Raw genomic sequence first — 17,189 nt, forward strand, 5'->3', positions numbered from 1 at the left:
CCGGGTTTCCCGCATGCAGCGCCGCGTGCTCGCCGCCGGGACTCCGGCCCGGGGTTTGGAGAGCAGCCCCTGGACGCACTCAGGCGATCCCCGCCCTGCCTTTCTCGACTCGAGGGCCTTGGTTTCAGAGGTGGAAGTACCTGTTGTGTGTTTTTCTCTTCCGGAGTTGGCCTGGGGTCTCCTCGGGAAAATGTTGCTTTTGAACACGCGGTGCTCCTATATGATATCTATCCATTTGCATTATGCGCATATTGAGAAATATATCCCTTCTCTAGGGTTAGTTGCAGAACCCAGGGATTGTGCCTGCTTGGATTTCAGATGCATTAATTAGGGCCCAGCATATAACCCAGAGCCGAAAGACTTTCCCAAATGCAGTGATTACTAAGTTCTTTAGTCATGGGGACAGATTGCTGAGAAAGTGGCAGCCTTCTTTTATAAGCAGTTCTTATATTGTCGTGATCTTGCAGAAGACCTGTTTAAATGTGCCTTTTTTCCCCTCTTTCCACATACTTTCTCATAGCACCTTGCAGAACAAGGAGTAGCTTGCTGGCTTTGACGCGTGGCAAATATTTCAGAAAGGTAAAATTATTCCACTTGTGGATTTGACAGATGTAAAATACAGTTAGATAACTTCAGGCATTGATTCTAATCATAGGACTAGAGGGTCATTTGATCACGTGGAAAAATAAAGAATTTGCGACATGGGAAAGACAAATTAGGAAAATGATTCTGCACCTTGAGTAAAGGTGAAAATTAAGCCTACTGTAATTTCTTTTTACACCCCACCTTACTGGCCATTGAACACAGATAACTCCTGATATGGAGCCATGATGGACAAGGACAGCCAGGCTCCTTTCTGTATGAATTGTGTGTGTTAGCAGTGTGATTTGATTCTAGAAGCTGTTTCATGACAACAGTCATGTTTATGTTTTTTCCCCTTTCAGCTTCAAGATCAAGGTGGAGAAAGGAATAGCTCTTCTTCCAAATTCATCTGCTTCAGCTGTTATTCTTACTGGGAATGGACAATGGAATGTTCTCTAGCTTTATCATGATCAAAAACCTCCTTCTCTTTTGTATTTCCATGAACTTAGCCAGTCACTTTGGGTAAGTTATCGTCTATGCTTTGATTTTCCAATTTTCAGGGCACAAGTACCTTTTAGAAACTTTGCTGAGCAGTGTATCAGCAAGCCCTCCTTGACCACCTTTGCAGTCCCATAGCCTTATAAGAGTCCCTGCCTTACCCCACGCTTCATTCCGAGCAAGGCTGCTCCAAGTGTGAGGTTTCTGAAGTCAGTCAGAGAAAAGAAGCAGATTATGTTTTCAGAAGTGGAAACCGAAGCTGGTTTCAGAGTAAGCTGTGTTTCCTCCCACTCAGGTTAAAGCAGGATTCAAAAGCTGACCTGCATGAAGGACGTTTCTTGCTTGTTGGACAAAGCAGTGGGCAACATTCTTTGTTGTCCTTAGTTCCATTCTGTAACGGAATTTGCCTTTAAAGCCACGCCTAGCCTAGGTGGCACTGACAAGGACTCGCAGTGGTCCTGACCTGAGCCAAAGGACTTGAACTGTGGCCATCGGAATGCAGACGCAGATACCAGAAACTGCATGTGTCTGATCTGCAGGACACCAGGGCATTTGGAGTTACCAGTGCCTTTAAGCTCTTTCATCTTGGCCTTTAGTATCAGTGTACTGATTCTAATAGTTTTTCATCAAACCAGTGATAACCCACGTTCCTGACAAACTTCTTGTGAGGTGCTGACTCTGTCCTCTTCTTCCCAAAATTGCTGTGGCTAATCACAAGGATTCTAACTTGAAGTTGGTGGTGTGTTTAGTCGATAAGTCGTATCCGACTCTTTGCAACCCCTTGGACTATAGCCCACGAGGCTCCTCTGTCCATGGGATTCTCCAGGCAAGAATACTGGAGTGGGTTGCAATTTCCTTCTCTAGGGGATCTTCCCCACCCAGGGATTGAACCTGTGTCTCCTGCCTTGGCAGGTGGGCTCTTTACCCCTGAGTCACCAGGGAGACCCCAACTTAAAGTTGGTGGAGTGTAATTAAGAAGTTAAATTTTAGGACAAAAGTCGCCAAACACCCCTTATGTGAAAATCAGTGGTGAAGGTTGCGCTTGTGTGAATCATGGAGGCATCTGCAGGGCACAATGGCTCTGCAATACATCCCCATGAGTTGGCAGGAAGAAGGCCCCTCCAAAGTCCATGACCCTCTCTCCTTGTTCTCAGCACATTTTCTGTACTTCTGACATTCCCAGTTCTGTACAGACGAGAAGGCAGAGAGAGAGAGGCCTGGGCCCATCCCCAGGTGTGTGGCCGGTACATGACGGCATGGGGCTGTGTTCCAGCTCCATCAGAGACTTGTCCGGCCCTCTGCACCGTGAAGGGGACAGAGTGAGCATGCTACCCATGCCCGTGGGACGGCCTTCGAGCCAGTCAGGGCCTTCCCTTGGGACAGTGTCGGTTGTTATTCTTGCCTTGCTGCTCGTCTTGAATGGGTACTTCCCTACTTGTGCCTTTGGTTTCCTTGTCTGTTCAGTGAATGTCTTCCCTTCCAAGGGCTCTCCCTGCTGCTAAATCTTCTAGGATTTAACCTTAGTGTTCCCACATACATCCTGCATACATCCCTCCTGCCTGAGAAGTGTGTTTAGAAATGAAATCAAACACAATATTTTAAATTTCCAAGTTACTACATTAGGTAGGTAGTTTGCCTACTGATATATTGCATATATTTATCAATATTTCAGAGGTAAGAAATATGCTAGGACTGGAAACATGTATTTTTTTCCTAAGATTTTAGTCGAATATATTTCTGTGAATCTGCATATTCTATAGTCAAGAAGGTACTATGCTTACCTGGTGGATGAAAGTCTGAAGTATAAAGAAATGTGCATATGGAGTTTAGCCATTAGAAGCAGCTGTACTTAATTTCTTACTCAATTTAATGACTTTCTGAGGTCATCTTCAAAATAGAGAGATAACTCTTAATTTCTAGAAGCTAATACAGAACGAGTAGTAGAATACCCCTTAATCTCCTTAGACAGTTAGTTGTTGGAGAAGTTTTGAACCTGTCAGATACAAGTTTAATAATCCATCCTAAAATGACACCTGCAGAAATTAATGAAACACAGGATTGTATGTGAAAAAGGAAAATATCCTTAATTCCACCACACAGATACAATCATCCTTCCCATTCTGGTGTGGTTCTTTCTATTGCTTCTATGCCTAGCTTTATACAGTTGGGATCATACTGTACTTTCAGTTCTGTATTTTTGTGCTTTCTTCACACCAATACTTTGTTACCACAAGGTCTTAAAATGTATTACGTAGAATGGACAAGTGTATTGCAGTGCATAAACGCTTTGTCATGGGCTACTTCCCTAGTTAGGGGTGTTTGCATTGTTTCAGATTGTGTTGGTTTCCTACGTACCTGTGAACATATCCATCCTACAATTGCTTTAAGTATTTGAGATCATTTCTATTAGAAGATCTTTCTGTAAGTAGAATTTTACGTCAGCTCCCCTGAGTGCTTTTAGCTCTTGGCTTTGTGCGTCCAGTTGCTTCTGGGGACCAAGATCTGTAGCAAAGTGGGAAGTTAAGTAGGGTATGGTTTTCAGCAGAAGGCATCTTGACGTCTAGGGGCACAAGGCCCTATCAATTTCCCTTTTCATACAAGGCTCCTCTCACTTGGTTATTACTGTAAATGAGCTTAAGAATAATTTTATCAAATTGCAAAGAAAGTTTCAGAACACTTATTTGATTTAAAATCTTGACAAAATAATATCTATTGCAATATGCAGTGCCTATTGTAACACTGTCTGTTTTAGAGGACACTTATGAGCTGAGCATCATTAGCCCTGGCTTACAGTCAGGAAGACGAGAGGAAAAGATGGCTAACTGGGGGGTTTACCACGCTGGTTGTGCTGGGGTTTTGTCCTCAAAGGAAGCCTGCCGGGTGGTCCTGGGGTTCTCGTCTTGACTGCACATGGTTTTCAGGGAAGGTCTAAGTCAGACTGATCTATAGAGGAAGGGGGCATAATTTTGAAAGGAATTCTCTGCATCAGGGTAGAGAGAATTTTCCATTCTGAGATAACAGAGAAAAAGAGCTTGGTAAGCTCTGTTATCTTCCTCCAAAGGAAGAGTTTATGTGATTTTGTTCTAAAGAAAGGTGAACAGGGAAGCATGAAAGGCCGTAATTTGCACATTGTGGGACAAAAGAAATGTGGATACCTGTAAATACGTAAAGAAAATCAGACAACTGGTGAGGGGGAAAGAGAGTGATAGGAAACTGCTCTCAGTCAGAGAGCAGAGGAAAGAGGAAGGACGCTTGTGCTTCTGTGCAGTACAAAATCATACACTGTTTGTGAAAAATATGTGGAGCTGGCGATCAAGAAATTTATATGTGGTAAGTAAAATGTATTTGGTGATTATATAAGATAAGGTGAAATTGCTTTGAAAATATGAGTCTCATTTCTTCTCCCTTTTATTTTCTAAATTTGATCAGAGCCACCAGTAGCTCATTTTCAGTAGCCTTTGTAATTCTTCTGTTAGTTTTGGGTTATATAACAGAGCATGAGTCAAGTGTATAACAGAACAGAGACATATCTGACTGTTGGCCTTGTGTGATGTCACATTCAGAGGCATGGTATAATTTGAGGGATTATAGTTATTTTAACCAGTAATCACGCATACATGGTGTAAAGACACCAGCACAAAAATGATGTTTGCATCAATGGAAGGTCAAAATATAATTTAATCTGAAGTTAGTTTATCATCATCTGAAAAATCATACTTTTCAGACTTGATTAGATCAGTGATAATTGTAAGATAGATTTGAGGATTATCAATTCAATTATATGGTAAAATGTGATTCATTTAATAATATCAAACACTCTTTAGAGGTTTATCTATTAGAAAGTAAAAAATACATTAGAATTTTATCACATGGGTACTATCATTCAAATAGTTTTTGGAAAACAGTATTCTATAATTGGCAATTATAGGCAGGTTCTTGTAGAAGTAGCTTAAGAAAAGCTTATCTGTCTACACAAGCATGCTAACCTGGACTGTTGATTTCATGAAGAGGGTCTGTTCATACACGTTCTCAAGGACAGTTCTCTACTCAACTAGAGCAGAAAGTGCACTCTCTCTGAGTCATTCACAACTCACGATGTCTTTTTAAGTGGCAAGAGGGAAATCCCCATATGGAAAGTTCTTCCTGCTTATAGCTGCAAATTCACAAGACCAGGACGAATGGTCATCACGACAGTTATAAAACCGCAGAGCAGTGCTGTGAAGCAGATAGGACACTCACAGTGAGAAGACATTACGTGGAGGCTGCAGGGATGGCCAGAGACCTCGCACATGGTAAACTTCTTAGGTGACCAAGACCCTGTGTGAGCTGTGCTTAGTCACTCAGTTGTGGCCAACTCTGCGACTGCATGGACCGTAGCCCGCCAGGCTCCTCTGTCCATAGGGATTCTCCAGGCAAGAATTTTGGGGTGGGTAGCAATTTCCTCCTCCAGGGGATCTGCCCTTCGACCCAGGGGTCAAACCCAAGTGTCCCGCATTACAGGCAGATTCTTTACCATCTGAGCCACAAGGGAAGCCCACGAATACTGTAGAGGGTAGCCCATCCCTTCTCCAGGGGATCTTCCTGACACAGGATGGAACTGCGGTCTTCTGCATTGCAGGAGAGCCCGACTGAGACCCTGCTACAGAGTAATGCCAACACTTTTTTAAGACACCAAAACAAAATACTTCCAAATTACATGCTTAGAAACTTAAAACTGCTAACCAAAGATTAGACGGACAGTCAGCCAGAGTCGACCCAGCCAGCCCTTCTCTGGCCATCAGCTCCAAGATGAGTAACTGGCTTGCTTCAAGGGGAGAAGGAGAATGTGGGCTTTGGGATTTTTTATACAAAGGTACAATTGCATAACATGCATATTTTAATTGGTGTGAAATTTCAAAGGAAAATATTAGAATCAAAAGTAGAATTCTGGTGGCAGCAACAATAGTTATAAGTGCTTACATGAGTACTTCTTCATTTCCAGAATGCATTTTCAAAAGAAATGTACTGTTTAATTTTCACAGAATCATCTCTTTGTAGGTTAAAAGAGTTAAGGTGATGGAATACAGAGAAACATGTCTAAGTTTCATCATTGAAAAGTGGGAAACTCAGGGTCCATCCCCAGGCTGAGGGCCTGGGCTAGCACCATCAATGCAGGACCTTCTCCAGAATGTCTGAATATTTAAGCTGCAACAAAAAGGGATAGAATGGGGAAAAATCTGTACATTGGAATCTTCTAACCTAGAACTCAAATAGCACTGCTCTAAAGATAGCCTTCTGTAGCCTGAATAAAATCAAATACAAAATATATGCTATGAAATATAATGTAATAGAGAGGGAACCATGTTATAGGAAAATTAAGATATACAATGAAAAAGACTTTAGCAGTTCATTGAAAATTGTGTTTTATTTGTATTTATTTAATAATTTATCTCAAGATAAGATCAAAAGGCAAACCTAAAAATAAATGAAACCCAGGGCCAGTTCATTTTCACTTTTAACAACAGGAAGAAATTGGGGCATCACTCCATAATCAATTTAGTTCCTACTTCAGGGATGTAGGTATCATTTTGACAGAGGACAGTGAAGCTGCTCTTTGCGGCAGCAGTTACTAAGCCTGCCTGCAGCTCAAGTTTCCTAATTTCCAAGTGAAAGTAATAACAGATCCTACGCCACAGGGTTGATGTGAAGGATCAATGCGTGTATGCTAAGTGCTGAAACATGGCCAGGTAAGAAGGGAGTGCTAAGTTCAGTGTCCTTCTGGGCGTTGTGACCAAGAAGCACCAAGGTTTGCTAGACTCATGGGCTGGGCACAGCAAAGTCCACAAGCTTAGTCCCGCTGGCAGTCTCCCTCCTGTGTAAGGGCACACAGTCAGTTACAGGTTCTGGGTCGGGGTTTGGGCATTCTGCAGGATGGTGCCCTGTAGCTGCGTCAGGGTCTATTGAGTCCTTCCTGCGTGCCAGGCACTGTCCTAGATGCTGAGACCCTGTGATGGGCAGAGCAAAGCCTGCCTGCCAGGAGGGCTCCTGGTGCAGTAAGTAAACACATACTTATCAATTGGGTCACAAGGATTGCTATAGTTCAGAGTAGTTCAGAGTAGGAGGTAGTGAATGTGCTGGGAGATGTACTCAAGCAGACGTCTGAAGAATGAGCCTATCTTGGTGGCAATGATTGGACAGTTGAGAGGAGCAGCAGAGGCAAGGTGATTGAAGAGGCCAGCTTGAGGACAGGGAAGGTGGGTGGGAGGAAGGGCCAGAGAGGCAGCATGGGTGGGGATAGTCAGTTCATCTGTAGGCCATGCGGGGTAGCATCGGGACAAGCAGTTGGCCGTTGAAGGGTGAAATCTGGTCCCGTTGAGATGTGACAGCAGAATTACAGTAAGGCTGACTGGCTGTAAGTGGAGAGTAAACTCAGAGTCTGGGTGGGGAGGCTTAGTAAAGGAGGGGCCAGGAAAGGCAATCAAGAGGCAAAGGCAGTGCCCCAGGGGAGGGGCGTTTTGGCCAGCAGGATCGGTTGATGGGCTGTCGTGGACATGAACGAAGGCCTGAGAAGGTGGTGGGTTCAATAGGCTGTTGTTGAGCTGGAAGAGACAGCAGCGGAGGAGGCCTCTGAGAATCATGAGTGCAGTTCCGGACCTGTGCAAGCTTCGTTAGATATCCAAGCAGCCAGGCAGCCCATTGGGCATACAGGTGTGGAGTCCGAGACAGAGTTTGGGACTGAAGACGTGAACTTGAGAGAGATACTTAAAGCCATTAGATTGAAGGAGATCAATTAGAGATTGAGTTTAGACTGAAGGAGTGTCTCTAGACAGCCCTGGGAAATGCCAGGTTTAAGGAGAAGAGGCCAGGGAGGTTAAGAAGAAAGAGAGCATGTCCTGCACTGTAAGAAGGAGATGGGGTCAGCTGAGGGCTGAGACTGGCCCTGTGGGTTTGGCACTGAGAGGAGCAGCCACAGAAGATTCCACTGGGATCCTGGGAAAGGCGGGGCAAGGGCAGGGCAGAGACAGCAGAGACCTTTGAGCAGACAGATCTTCAGTGGGAGAGCCGCTCCAGATGAGCGGCTGAGGATGGCGCGGTACCTCAAAGGGAATATAGGGTGAATGAGAGACTTTTCAAAGACCTGATGTACTTACTGGTGGGACTGGTTAGGGAGGAGGGAGACCCACGTGTAATAAGCACCGGGATGATTCATGTGCTTTATAACCACATTTGTGGAGCACCCATTGTAGCTGGGGGAAAGGAAGGGGAGGAGTCTAGGGAAGTCTGGGGTCAGATGACGGGGGTGTGGCCTGTAAGGCAGGCACCTGGGTCCAACCTTGCAGGTTGTAGGATCCTGAAACAGGCTGCAGTAGTGGGGACAAGCGTGGAGCATCTACATGCAGGGTGGTGGGCAGGGGTGGGGTGGGCTTGAGCTCTGTCCAGAGAGTGATGGGCAGGACCATGGGCACTTTTGACGTGGAAGCCACCAAAGAATTCTGGCATAAAGCTTTATGGACACACCTTTATCCACATAAAGCACACGTGCCAATTGATCCATATTTTCCATCATAAGAGGAAACAATTTAATTGGAAATTTGAGTTTTATTTTCATGTCTGGTTATATCCACCATGGTATTTTTAAAAGTTTACATATTTTAACATAGTTAACTAAAGTGGTTTGTAATGGAAATTTGAGGAAAACATCACGAAACAGTGCCATTTAGAGGTACTTATTTAATGAGCTTAAAGTAATGAGCAAACAAAACTGAAGATACTTCTCTCAGAAGTAACTATATACTGGAGAAAGAATGCAAAAAGAAATGCAGTTCAAGAAGACAGACAAGCTGTTGCTTAAAAGCAATTCTGTTCAAGTCCCAAAGTAAGTTCACATTAAAGCTGGTCTGCAGATGCAATTATCTATACCATTTTATGGAAATCGAAAATGACTGTCAGCATAAGCAGAGATCACAAGAAATGCATCACACATTGCCATCAACAGCACCATTTGTGGTACAAGACTCAAAAGATTTTTCTTCCCCAGAAATGATGATGTAACTGTTCAACTTGAACCATTTAAAATACTGAAATAAGGAGGCATCATCAGGCATCACTTGGTAAAGTGAAACACCTTTAAAGGTGGACTCTACTGCAATGTTATTATTACTAGTAGAGGCATTCACCCTGATAGAAAAGTTACACTGGAGTAAAGTTTCCTCAAAAACAAAAAGACTCTTATATTTGACGACTAATACAATGCTCTCCTTTCAGAGTAACGCATGGGTTCTACTGCAGGTTTCACCCACCTTGATCCCTGGTTTTGGAGAAAGCGCTCTCGGGATCCTGGTCCTGCTGCATTCAGATTCCTCCCTCCCTGTTTCTCCCTGGCTCGAGTCAGAAACCCTGCTGATGGCCTGTCCATCCCCCCTCTGCAGCCCTGCACGTCCTCAACTCTGGCCCTCTCCACCTCCAGTCTTGCCTCTGATAAGCCCATCATCCCCGAGGTGCCTGAGGCCACAAGGAAAGACAGTGCCCCTGTTGAGAGGCTAGATCCTGGAGGTGGAGCTTGTCACCTGAATATGCTGTGATTTGACCCCCACACAGGGCTCTTCTCACTAGGGTTCTTACATGCCCATTGCAAATGTCAATATTTTTCTTTTCTTTTTTTTTAAATTTTTTTTGGAGTATAGTCGATTTACAATGTTGTGTTAGTTTCTGCTGTATAGCAAAGTGAATCAGTTACACATATACTTATATCTACTCTTTTATAGATTCTTCTCTCATATAGGTCATCACAGAATATTGAATAGAATTTCCCTTGCTATACAGTAGGTCCTTATTAGTTATCTGTTATATATATAATAATGTGTATATATCAATCCCAATCTACCAATTTTTTTTCTTGGTGCCACTACTCACAGACCCCTTCCTTTGGCTTGAGACCTGATCTTCATGCTCGAAGGTTCGGGTCTGCTTTCCTTTCTTCTGACCTCATACAAAGCTTGATCTCTCTACTTTCAGGTCCTAGGATGCCCTGCATATAAGACTCCTGAAGCAATCATGTTCTTCAGGAATCCTCTGGGAACATGACCCATTCTTTTAGACCCCAAGGTTAGGAATGCCACCTTTGTCATCGTCACAGTTCCCGCCACAATGCCAGGCACACGGTCGCCATCCACAATGCCTTTGCTGAGCTGAGCTGCTGGGACAGTGAACCTCTGTGAAGATGTGATGGAGACAGGTGCTCTCTGGGGTCATTTGGAGTCACTTTGGCAGCTGGTTCACAGAGCAGCCTGTTTCCAACTTAGCTATCTAGGTCCCTCTTAGAACAGTCCCTCTCCCCTCTGACTTCACATGAAGATCATTTGGGGACCTTAAAAAATACCAGAGCCTGTTCCTCCTGGGTCAGTTAAGGCCGAGGCTCTAGGGTCTAGAAATCCAGAAGAAGCTAATGCAAAAGTCACAGGTTCAAATGCCCTGAAGACACCAGAGGTAAGACCACAGGGGCAGGAGGGAAGTTTGCACAATTACTGGAGTTGAGTCTTTCTAAAGTCATGCATGTTTTTGTTCTGAAAGCTCTGCTTGTGAAATAAACCATTAGTGGACCACATTTATGGCTGCCTGTTCCCTACTCCACCTCGTCAGAAGTCCCTGAAAGACCCAGACCTTTAAGCCTGGCAGGGGCCAGTCACGGCGTCTGAGGAAGTCCTTCCACCGCCTGAGCATTGGGTCCCACTTGTGTCCCTGCCTATGTCCCAACCATCACCTTCCCTCCTCAGCCTGGAACGTGGGGCTCAGCATTCAAGCTTAGGGATCAAGTCCACCTGCCTTTTGTATAGAAGATGTAAAAAATGAGGATGTTTTAACATGATTGGTTGGATCTGTATTTCCTTTATTGTCCCTTTTCTGAAACATCAGTAATATGAAAATATTGCAGCTGTTTCATGGACATTATTTGTAGTGTCATTATTTGTAGAAAACATGCACTTAACTCTAAGAAAATAGTTCAAATTTTCAGACAACCTAGTTTATTAATCCTGATACTGAAGGGAAAATCACCACATTTTTCAAGGATTTCTACTTTATATAAAATTGTTGTCAAAAATGATGGAGCTAGTCTTACTTAGTTCACAGAATCTGCCTCCCGCAAGAACAGAGCCTTCAGCTTACCTTAGGAGTGGCCGTGCACTCACAGCTGACCTGAGGGCCGGCAGAGCTCTTTGGTTTTACCCAGAACCGTGAAGACGCAAGCTGAAGCCTGCTTACTGTACCCCAGAGGGCTGAGGGTGTCTTGTGTTTCCACCTGGAGGCCTTGTGGATTCGCTCACTGAATGGAACTGCTCGCTGAAGGCACATCCCTGTATTTGTGTGCTGTTTTGTTTTCCTAGCCCAAATGGAACAAAGCAAGCTGAAGTCACTCTGTATATCAGGAGCAGTCTGTAAAAATTATACAACTTGATATGCATGAGAAAGTTCACCAGGCCACTCTGAGAGTCTCCTGTATGCTGGCACACCATTTGCTTTCAGTCGTAAGGGGAGGCCTTCCTCTCCATAGCTGTGAAGACGGTGCGTTTTGTAACCACGAGTTACAAAGGAATGGTTTCGGAGAAGGATCTATGGACTGAGGAGGACTTTCCAGTTGTTCATGAGCAGAACCTCTACTCCTGCCCTGATGGGCATTTTTAAGGACTTCTAAAGAAACTATTTGTGACATCCTAGGCCCTACCTTCAGTAAATACAGAGAAGAAATCATGGCAAATCTCCAGCCGTGGCACCTTTTTTTTTTTTTTTTTTTTTAAAGTCCACAGATAAATGCAAGAAACAGTTATAGCAAAAGGGGGCAAATACTGAAATTCCTGCAAGGGTGTCTAGGAGGCAGTGCTCCTGGAGACATGATGGGTCTAAGTGGTCTGTGGCCATCCCCATGGTCTCTGTCTCCTGACAGTCAAGGCTATTCAGAGCAAATATAATTTAAGGATATTTTCACAACAGATAATGCAACAGTTCTTAAAATGTACTTGAAACATTAAGGTATGCTTCTTCTTTTTTTTATTGTGACTTTTATATTTTTTATTAAGATAGAATTGATATGTAGCATTGTGTAAATTGAGGTATGTAGCATGTTGATTTGATACATTAATGTATTGCAGTGTGATTACCATCTTAGCAGTAGCTGACACCTTTGTCATGTCACGTAATTATTAAGTCATTACCTTTTTGTGATGGAAACGAGCTAGCCTCTTATTAACTTTGAAGTTTATAACATAATATTAACTAGAATTACTTCGCTGTGCATTAGATTCCCCCAAATTATTTTTTTTCTCATTGCAGGTTTGTAACCTTAACCAACATCTCCCGAATTCCATCAGCCCAGCCCCTGGTTACTGTCTGTGTCTACGAGTTGGCTTTCTTAGATTTCACATACAAGTGATAGCTTTTTTCCGCTAGCTTGCATGCTGTCACCTCTCTTCTAAGTTAAAGAACCAACAGGAACCTTCCAAAAGTTGGACACCTGGACAAAACCTAGAATTGAGTAACCAAACTGGTGATTGTTGTGAGCTTCACACGAAGTGGACGTTAAGGCCAGAGTTAGTTTGAGCAATAGTTGCTCTGTTGTTGCTCAGCTGGGCCCATGCACAAACTTTCTTTCATAAATTTGGAGGACAGTGTTAAGGCCCTTCATTCTGACATTAGATTTTCAAGGCTGAGTGCTTTGTCTTTCTGTGTGAAACTACAATGGATGTCAGAGAAAAGGGAATTCAGTATTTTTAAATACTAAGTCACAGAGTAAAGGAAAAAAAAATGTGTCTGTGGGCTCCAAAGGTTCATAATTCAGTCTAACAGGACTGGATTTTAGGTTGTTAGAGCTTCAACTATATGCATTTTAATGGTGATGAGAAAATTAGATCCAAAGAACATTATAGTCGTTCATTCAAAAGGGAGACACTTTAGGCCATTAGAGGATTGATCTGTTTAGATGCAGTCGGTGAAAAGGACCAATTTTCAAGAAGCAGGTGGGGCAGCACACATGTGTGCTGCCTGAGAACCTCCTGCTGATGGCGAGGTTCAGCTTTCACTGCAGCTATGTCAGAAGAGAACGCGTGTGAGCAGAGTCGGGCCTCACAGTGACACCAGAGGGGCCCCAGGAGCCCCCTGTCCTCCTCCCAAGTACCAGGGGTGCTGACGTCATGGAGCCACAGCCGGCTGTCAGCAGGATGAGTTCCCCTTGAAGCCGAGCCAGATGGCAGGTCAGGTTCTTGGTGATAACACACATCTTGCTATCTGCACGTCTGAACAGGTAGCAATGGATGGACTTCTGAAGTGGAACCCTTGATGTTCAGGTGTTCAGTCATCTTCTAGACTATGGCTTTCTTTCCCTGCTGATAACTTCTTCAGCTTGCCCACATCTGCTCAGGGCTGGTTCTCATCTCCACCTGCTCCATCGGCATACATGTTTTTTTGACATAGACTTTTGAGGCCTGAGTAAGTTTGTTGCTGAATTGTACAAATTAGACCGTTCTTCCTGTGAACCTCCTGCAAGGTTCCACCCACTCAATAAAACTTGGGGTTTTATTGTAAGTTGACATGTTGGTCACAGAACACTGTGCTCCCAGAGTCTCAGCTCTGGGGCCACATCATGTAAAGTCAGGGTTTTCAGCCTGGGTTCAGAGCTTCTGCTCTGACTGAGAGGATCGTGCCAGCAGCCGGCAGAGCTGACGATGCGGAAGCCCCCCACCGCCCCCCACCAGTGATCGGTGCCGGCATAATGCTCACAGCACAAGTGGTCCCAGTCTAGGATGCAGGAAAATGTGGGCCCAGCAATCTTAGGTTTCAAATTAGACAGAACCTTTAATGTCCCCCGGTGCCCCATAGCCCATTGCAGTGGAGTAACTAACAAAATGAAGGCTCAGTTCTCTGTATTTGAACCAAACTGCTGAAACGCCCCACAAGTGGGTGAGGCGCTGCCAGCCCATGTGCAGTGACTAATATGCCTTAAAAATGGCTGCACCATCAACTCAAAGACTTCTTCAGAGTCTGGGAGGCATGGAGTTTGATTTGATGGGTGACCAGCCCAGAGCCAGCATTCTCAGACTGGCTATTCAAGAATTAGGGCTGTTTAAGATATTCAATGGAGAAGCAAATGGCAACCCACTCCAGTATTCTTGCCTGAAAAATTCCATGGACTGAGCAGTGGGCTACAGTCCATGGGGTCGCAAAGAGTCGGACACAACTGAGCGACTTCACTTTCACTTTAAGATATTCAAGAATAAGGATTATGTAAGCAAAACAGCCTGGATGGTACAGGAGATCATTCTTAGATGTCCTCCCTCCAAGACAAGTCAACATATCATTCCCCGTTTCTATACTTTGAGAACAAATTGTAAGAAACAATTAACAAAGTCTGAACTCCTTCTTTTGTTTCTCTGTTAAAAAGCTTTTCACAAATGCCAACCAGCTCTGTAAAAGCGGAGACCGATGACAACATCACGATATTCACCAGGATCCTGGATGGGCTGCTGGATGGTTACGACAACAGACTGAGGCCCGGGCTCGGAGGTGGGTGTGGGCCCTGGCCGAGGCCCTCGAGGCCCAAGGCACATTTTTGCTTAAACCCAGTCTCAAGCTTACGATTGCCATGATTCAAACAATTCCTCAAAGGGCTTCCCTGCTAGGAATTTGAATTGGTGGTGTTGCCAAGGCTGCTGCACGTTGTCATTTTCCAGATGCAAGAAGCCAGGGGAAGTGGTCTCCCTGAGAACTCCTTTTTCTCCCCAGATAACGGTAACATCCATTCCAGTCCACTTAAGGAGAAACCACTTCTTAGGTGATACTGAAGCTGAAGTTGCCCTATGTTAGGAAATACTTTATCATCAACCTCATACCCTCCTGTCTCTGCAAGTCCTTTTCAGAAAACCACTTTTAGTGCAAGTGTTCTTTACACGTTGCATATTACAGGTTTAATTTTTCACTAGAACTGTAATTAGTTTTTACTTTGACCCTGTAAAGCTGATGAAAGTAAATGAGTAGTAAAGATGCTGTCAGAGTGCAGCTGGCTTGACTGTGTGCTGAGAATCCCGTGCGTTTCAGGCATGTGCAGGGCCCTTGGCTCCACCAGCTTTGCATGTGTGCATCTGAACCTGCTCTGTTAGGTGAGGAGGGCCCCCTAACGAATCCACCCCCAGAGGAAAGTGTTTAGTCCTTCTTCATTATTTGCATTTTCATCAGGGACATTTGCTTAAACCATGAGTTGACCCTCTCTCCTTTTTGACAAGAACAGTCCACGTAGGCGCCCTGACCCCATTTACTGCACCCTGACTTATGTCCCCCTGAACTGTGAGCTGAGGCCCTGGCGAGGAACCTGTATCTGTGTTTCAGAGCGTATCACTCAGGTGAGAACGGACATCTACGTCACCAGCTTCGGACCCGTGTCCGACACGGAAATGGTGAGTTCGCTTGCGGCCCGGTCCGGACCACTGTAAACCCTGCCGGCGCCGGCCCAGAGCTGCCCCTGCTGATGGTCCCTTGGTTGCCTCCCTTTGGGCTAGGAATACACCATCGACGTGTTTTTCCGACAAAGCTGGAAAGACGAGAGGCTTCGGTTTAAAGGGCCCATGCAGCGCCTTCCTCTCAACAATCTCCTCGCCAGCAAAATCTGGACTCCAGACACGTTCTTCCACAACGGGAAGAAGTCCATCGCCCACAACATGACCACACCCAACAAGCTGCTGCGCCTGGAGGACGACGGCACCCTGCTCTACACCATGCGGTGAGTGCCGCCGGAGGGCGCTGTGTGTGTGTCGCTGTGTGTGTGTGTGTGTGTGTGTGTGAGACGACGGCACCCTGCTCTGCACCATGCGGTGAGTGCCGCCGGAGGGCGCTGTGTGTGTGTGTGTGTGTGTGTGTGTGTGTGTGTGAGAGAGAGACGACGGCACCCTGCTCTACACCATGCGGTGAGTGCCGCCAGAGGGCGCTGTGTGTGTGTCGCTGTGTGTGTGTGTGTGTGTCTGTGTGTGTGTGAGAGACGACGGCACCCTGCTCGGCACCCTGCTCTGCACCATGCGGTGAGTGCCGCCGGAAGGCGCTGTGTGTGTGTGTGTGTGTTTGTGTGTGTGTGAGAGACGACGGCACCCTGCTCTGCACCATGCGGTGAGTGCCGCCGGAGGGCGCTGTGTGTGTGTGTGTGTGTGTGTGTGTGTGTGTGTGAGAGACGACGGCACCCTGCTCTGCACCATGCGGTGAGTGCCGCCGGAGGGCGCTGTGTGTGTGTGTGTGTGTGTGAGAGAGACGACGGCACCCTGCTCTACACCATGCGGTGAGTGCCGCCGGAGGGCGCTGTGTGTGTGTGTGTGTGTTTGTGTGTGTGTGAGAGACGACGGCACCCTGCTCTGCACCATGCGGTGAGTGCCGCCGGAGGGCGCTGTGTGTGTGTGTGTGTGTGTGTGTGTGAGAGAGACGACGGCACCCTGCTCTGCACCATGCGGTGAGTGCCGCCGGAGGGCGCTGTGTGTGTGTGTGTGTGTTTGTGTGTGTGTGAGAGACGACGGCACCCTGCTCTGCACCATGCGGTGAGTGCCGCCGGAGGGCGCTGTGTGTGTGTGTGTGTGTGTGTGTGTGAGAGAGACGACGGCACCCTGCTCTGCACCATGCGGTGAGTGCCGCCGGAGGGCGCTGTGTGTGTGTGTGTGTGTTTGTGTGTGTATGTGAGAGACGACGGCACCCTGCTCTGCACCATGCGGTGAGTGCCGCCGGAGGGCGCTGTGTGTGTGTGTGTGTGTGTGTGTGTGTGTGTGTGAGAGACGACGGCACCCTGCTCTACACCATGCGGTGAGTGCCGCCGGAGGGCGCTGTGTGTGTGTGTGTGTTTGTGTGTGTGAGAGAGACGACGGCACCCTGCTCTGCACCATGCGGTGAGTGCCGCCGGAGGGCGCTGTGTGTGTGTGTGTGTGTTTGTGTGTGTATGTGAGAGACGACGGCACCCTGCTCTGCACCATGCGGTGAGTGCCGCCGGAGGGCGCTGTGTGTGTGTGTGTGTGTGTGTGTGTGTGTGTGTGAGAGACGACGGCACCCTGCTCTGCACCATGCGGTGAGTGCCGCCGGAGGGCGCTGTGTGTGTGTGTGTGTGTTTGTGTGTGTGT

General features: G+C 46.1%; 1 protein-coding gene across 9 annotated transcripts in view; it reads left to right on the forward strand.

Annotated features, from left to right (window-relative positions):
• GABRA5 (gamma-aminobutyric acid type A receptor subunit alpha5) overlaps positions 1–17,189 on the forward strand; it is a 95,755-nt gene that overhangs the window by 1,583 nt on the left and 76,983 nt on the right. For 5 of the 9 annotated variants that reach the window (XM_070478121.1, XM_070478117.1, XM_020914546.2 and 2 more), the window contains exons 2-5: positions 945–1,104; positions 14,489–14,610; positions 15,430–15,497; positions 15,600–15,820. In XM_070478121.1, the coding sequence (XP_070334222.1) occupies positions 1,019–1,104; positions 14,489–14,610; positions 15,430–15,497; positions 15,600–15,820 (497 nt within the window). In that variant the 5' untranslated portion in view covers positions 945–1,018. Of the gene's footprint in view, positions 1–520; positions 580–944; positions 1,105–14,488; positions 14,611–15,429; positions 15,498–15,599; positions 15,821–17,189 lie in introns of all 9 variants that reach the window. The other 4 variants (XM_020914544.2, XM_020914545.2, XM_070478116.1 and 1 more) reach the window with 2 other exon arrangements.

The sequence above is a fragment of the Odocoileus virginianus genome, chromosome 16 (assembly GCF_023699985.2).
Source record: "Odocoileus virginianus isolate 20LAN1187 ecotype Illinois chromosome 16, Ovbor_1.2, whole genome shotgun sequence".
Taxonomy (NCBI): domain Eukaryota; kingdom Metazoa; phylum Chordata; class Mammalia; order Artiodactyla; family Cervidae; genus Odocoileus; species Odocoileus virginianus.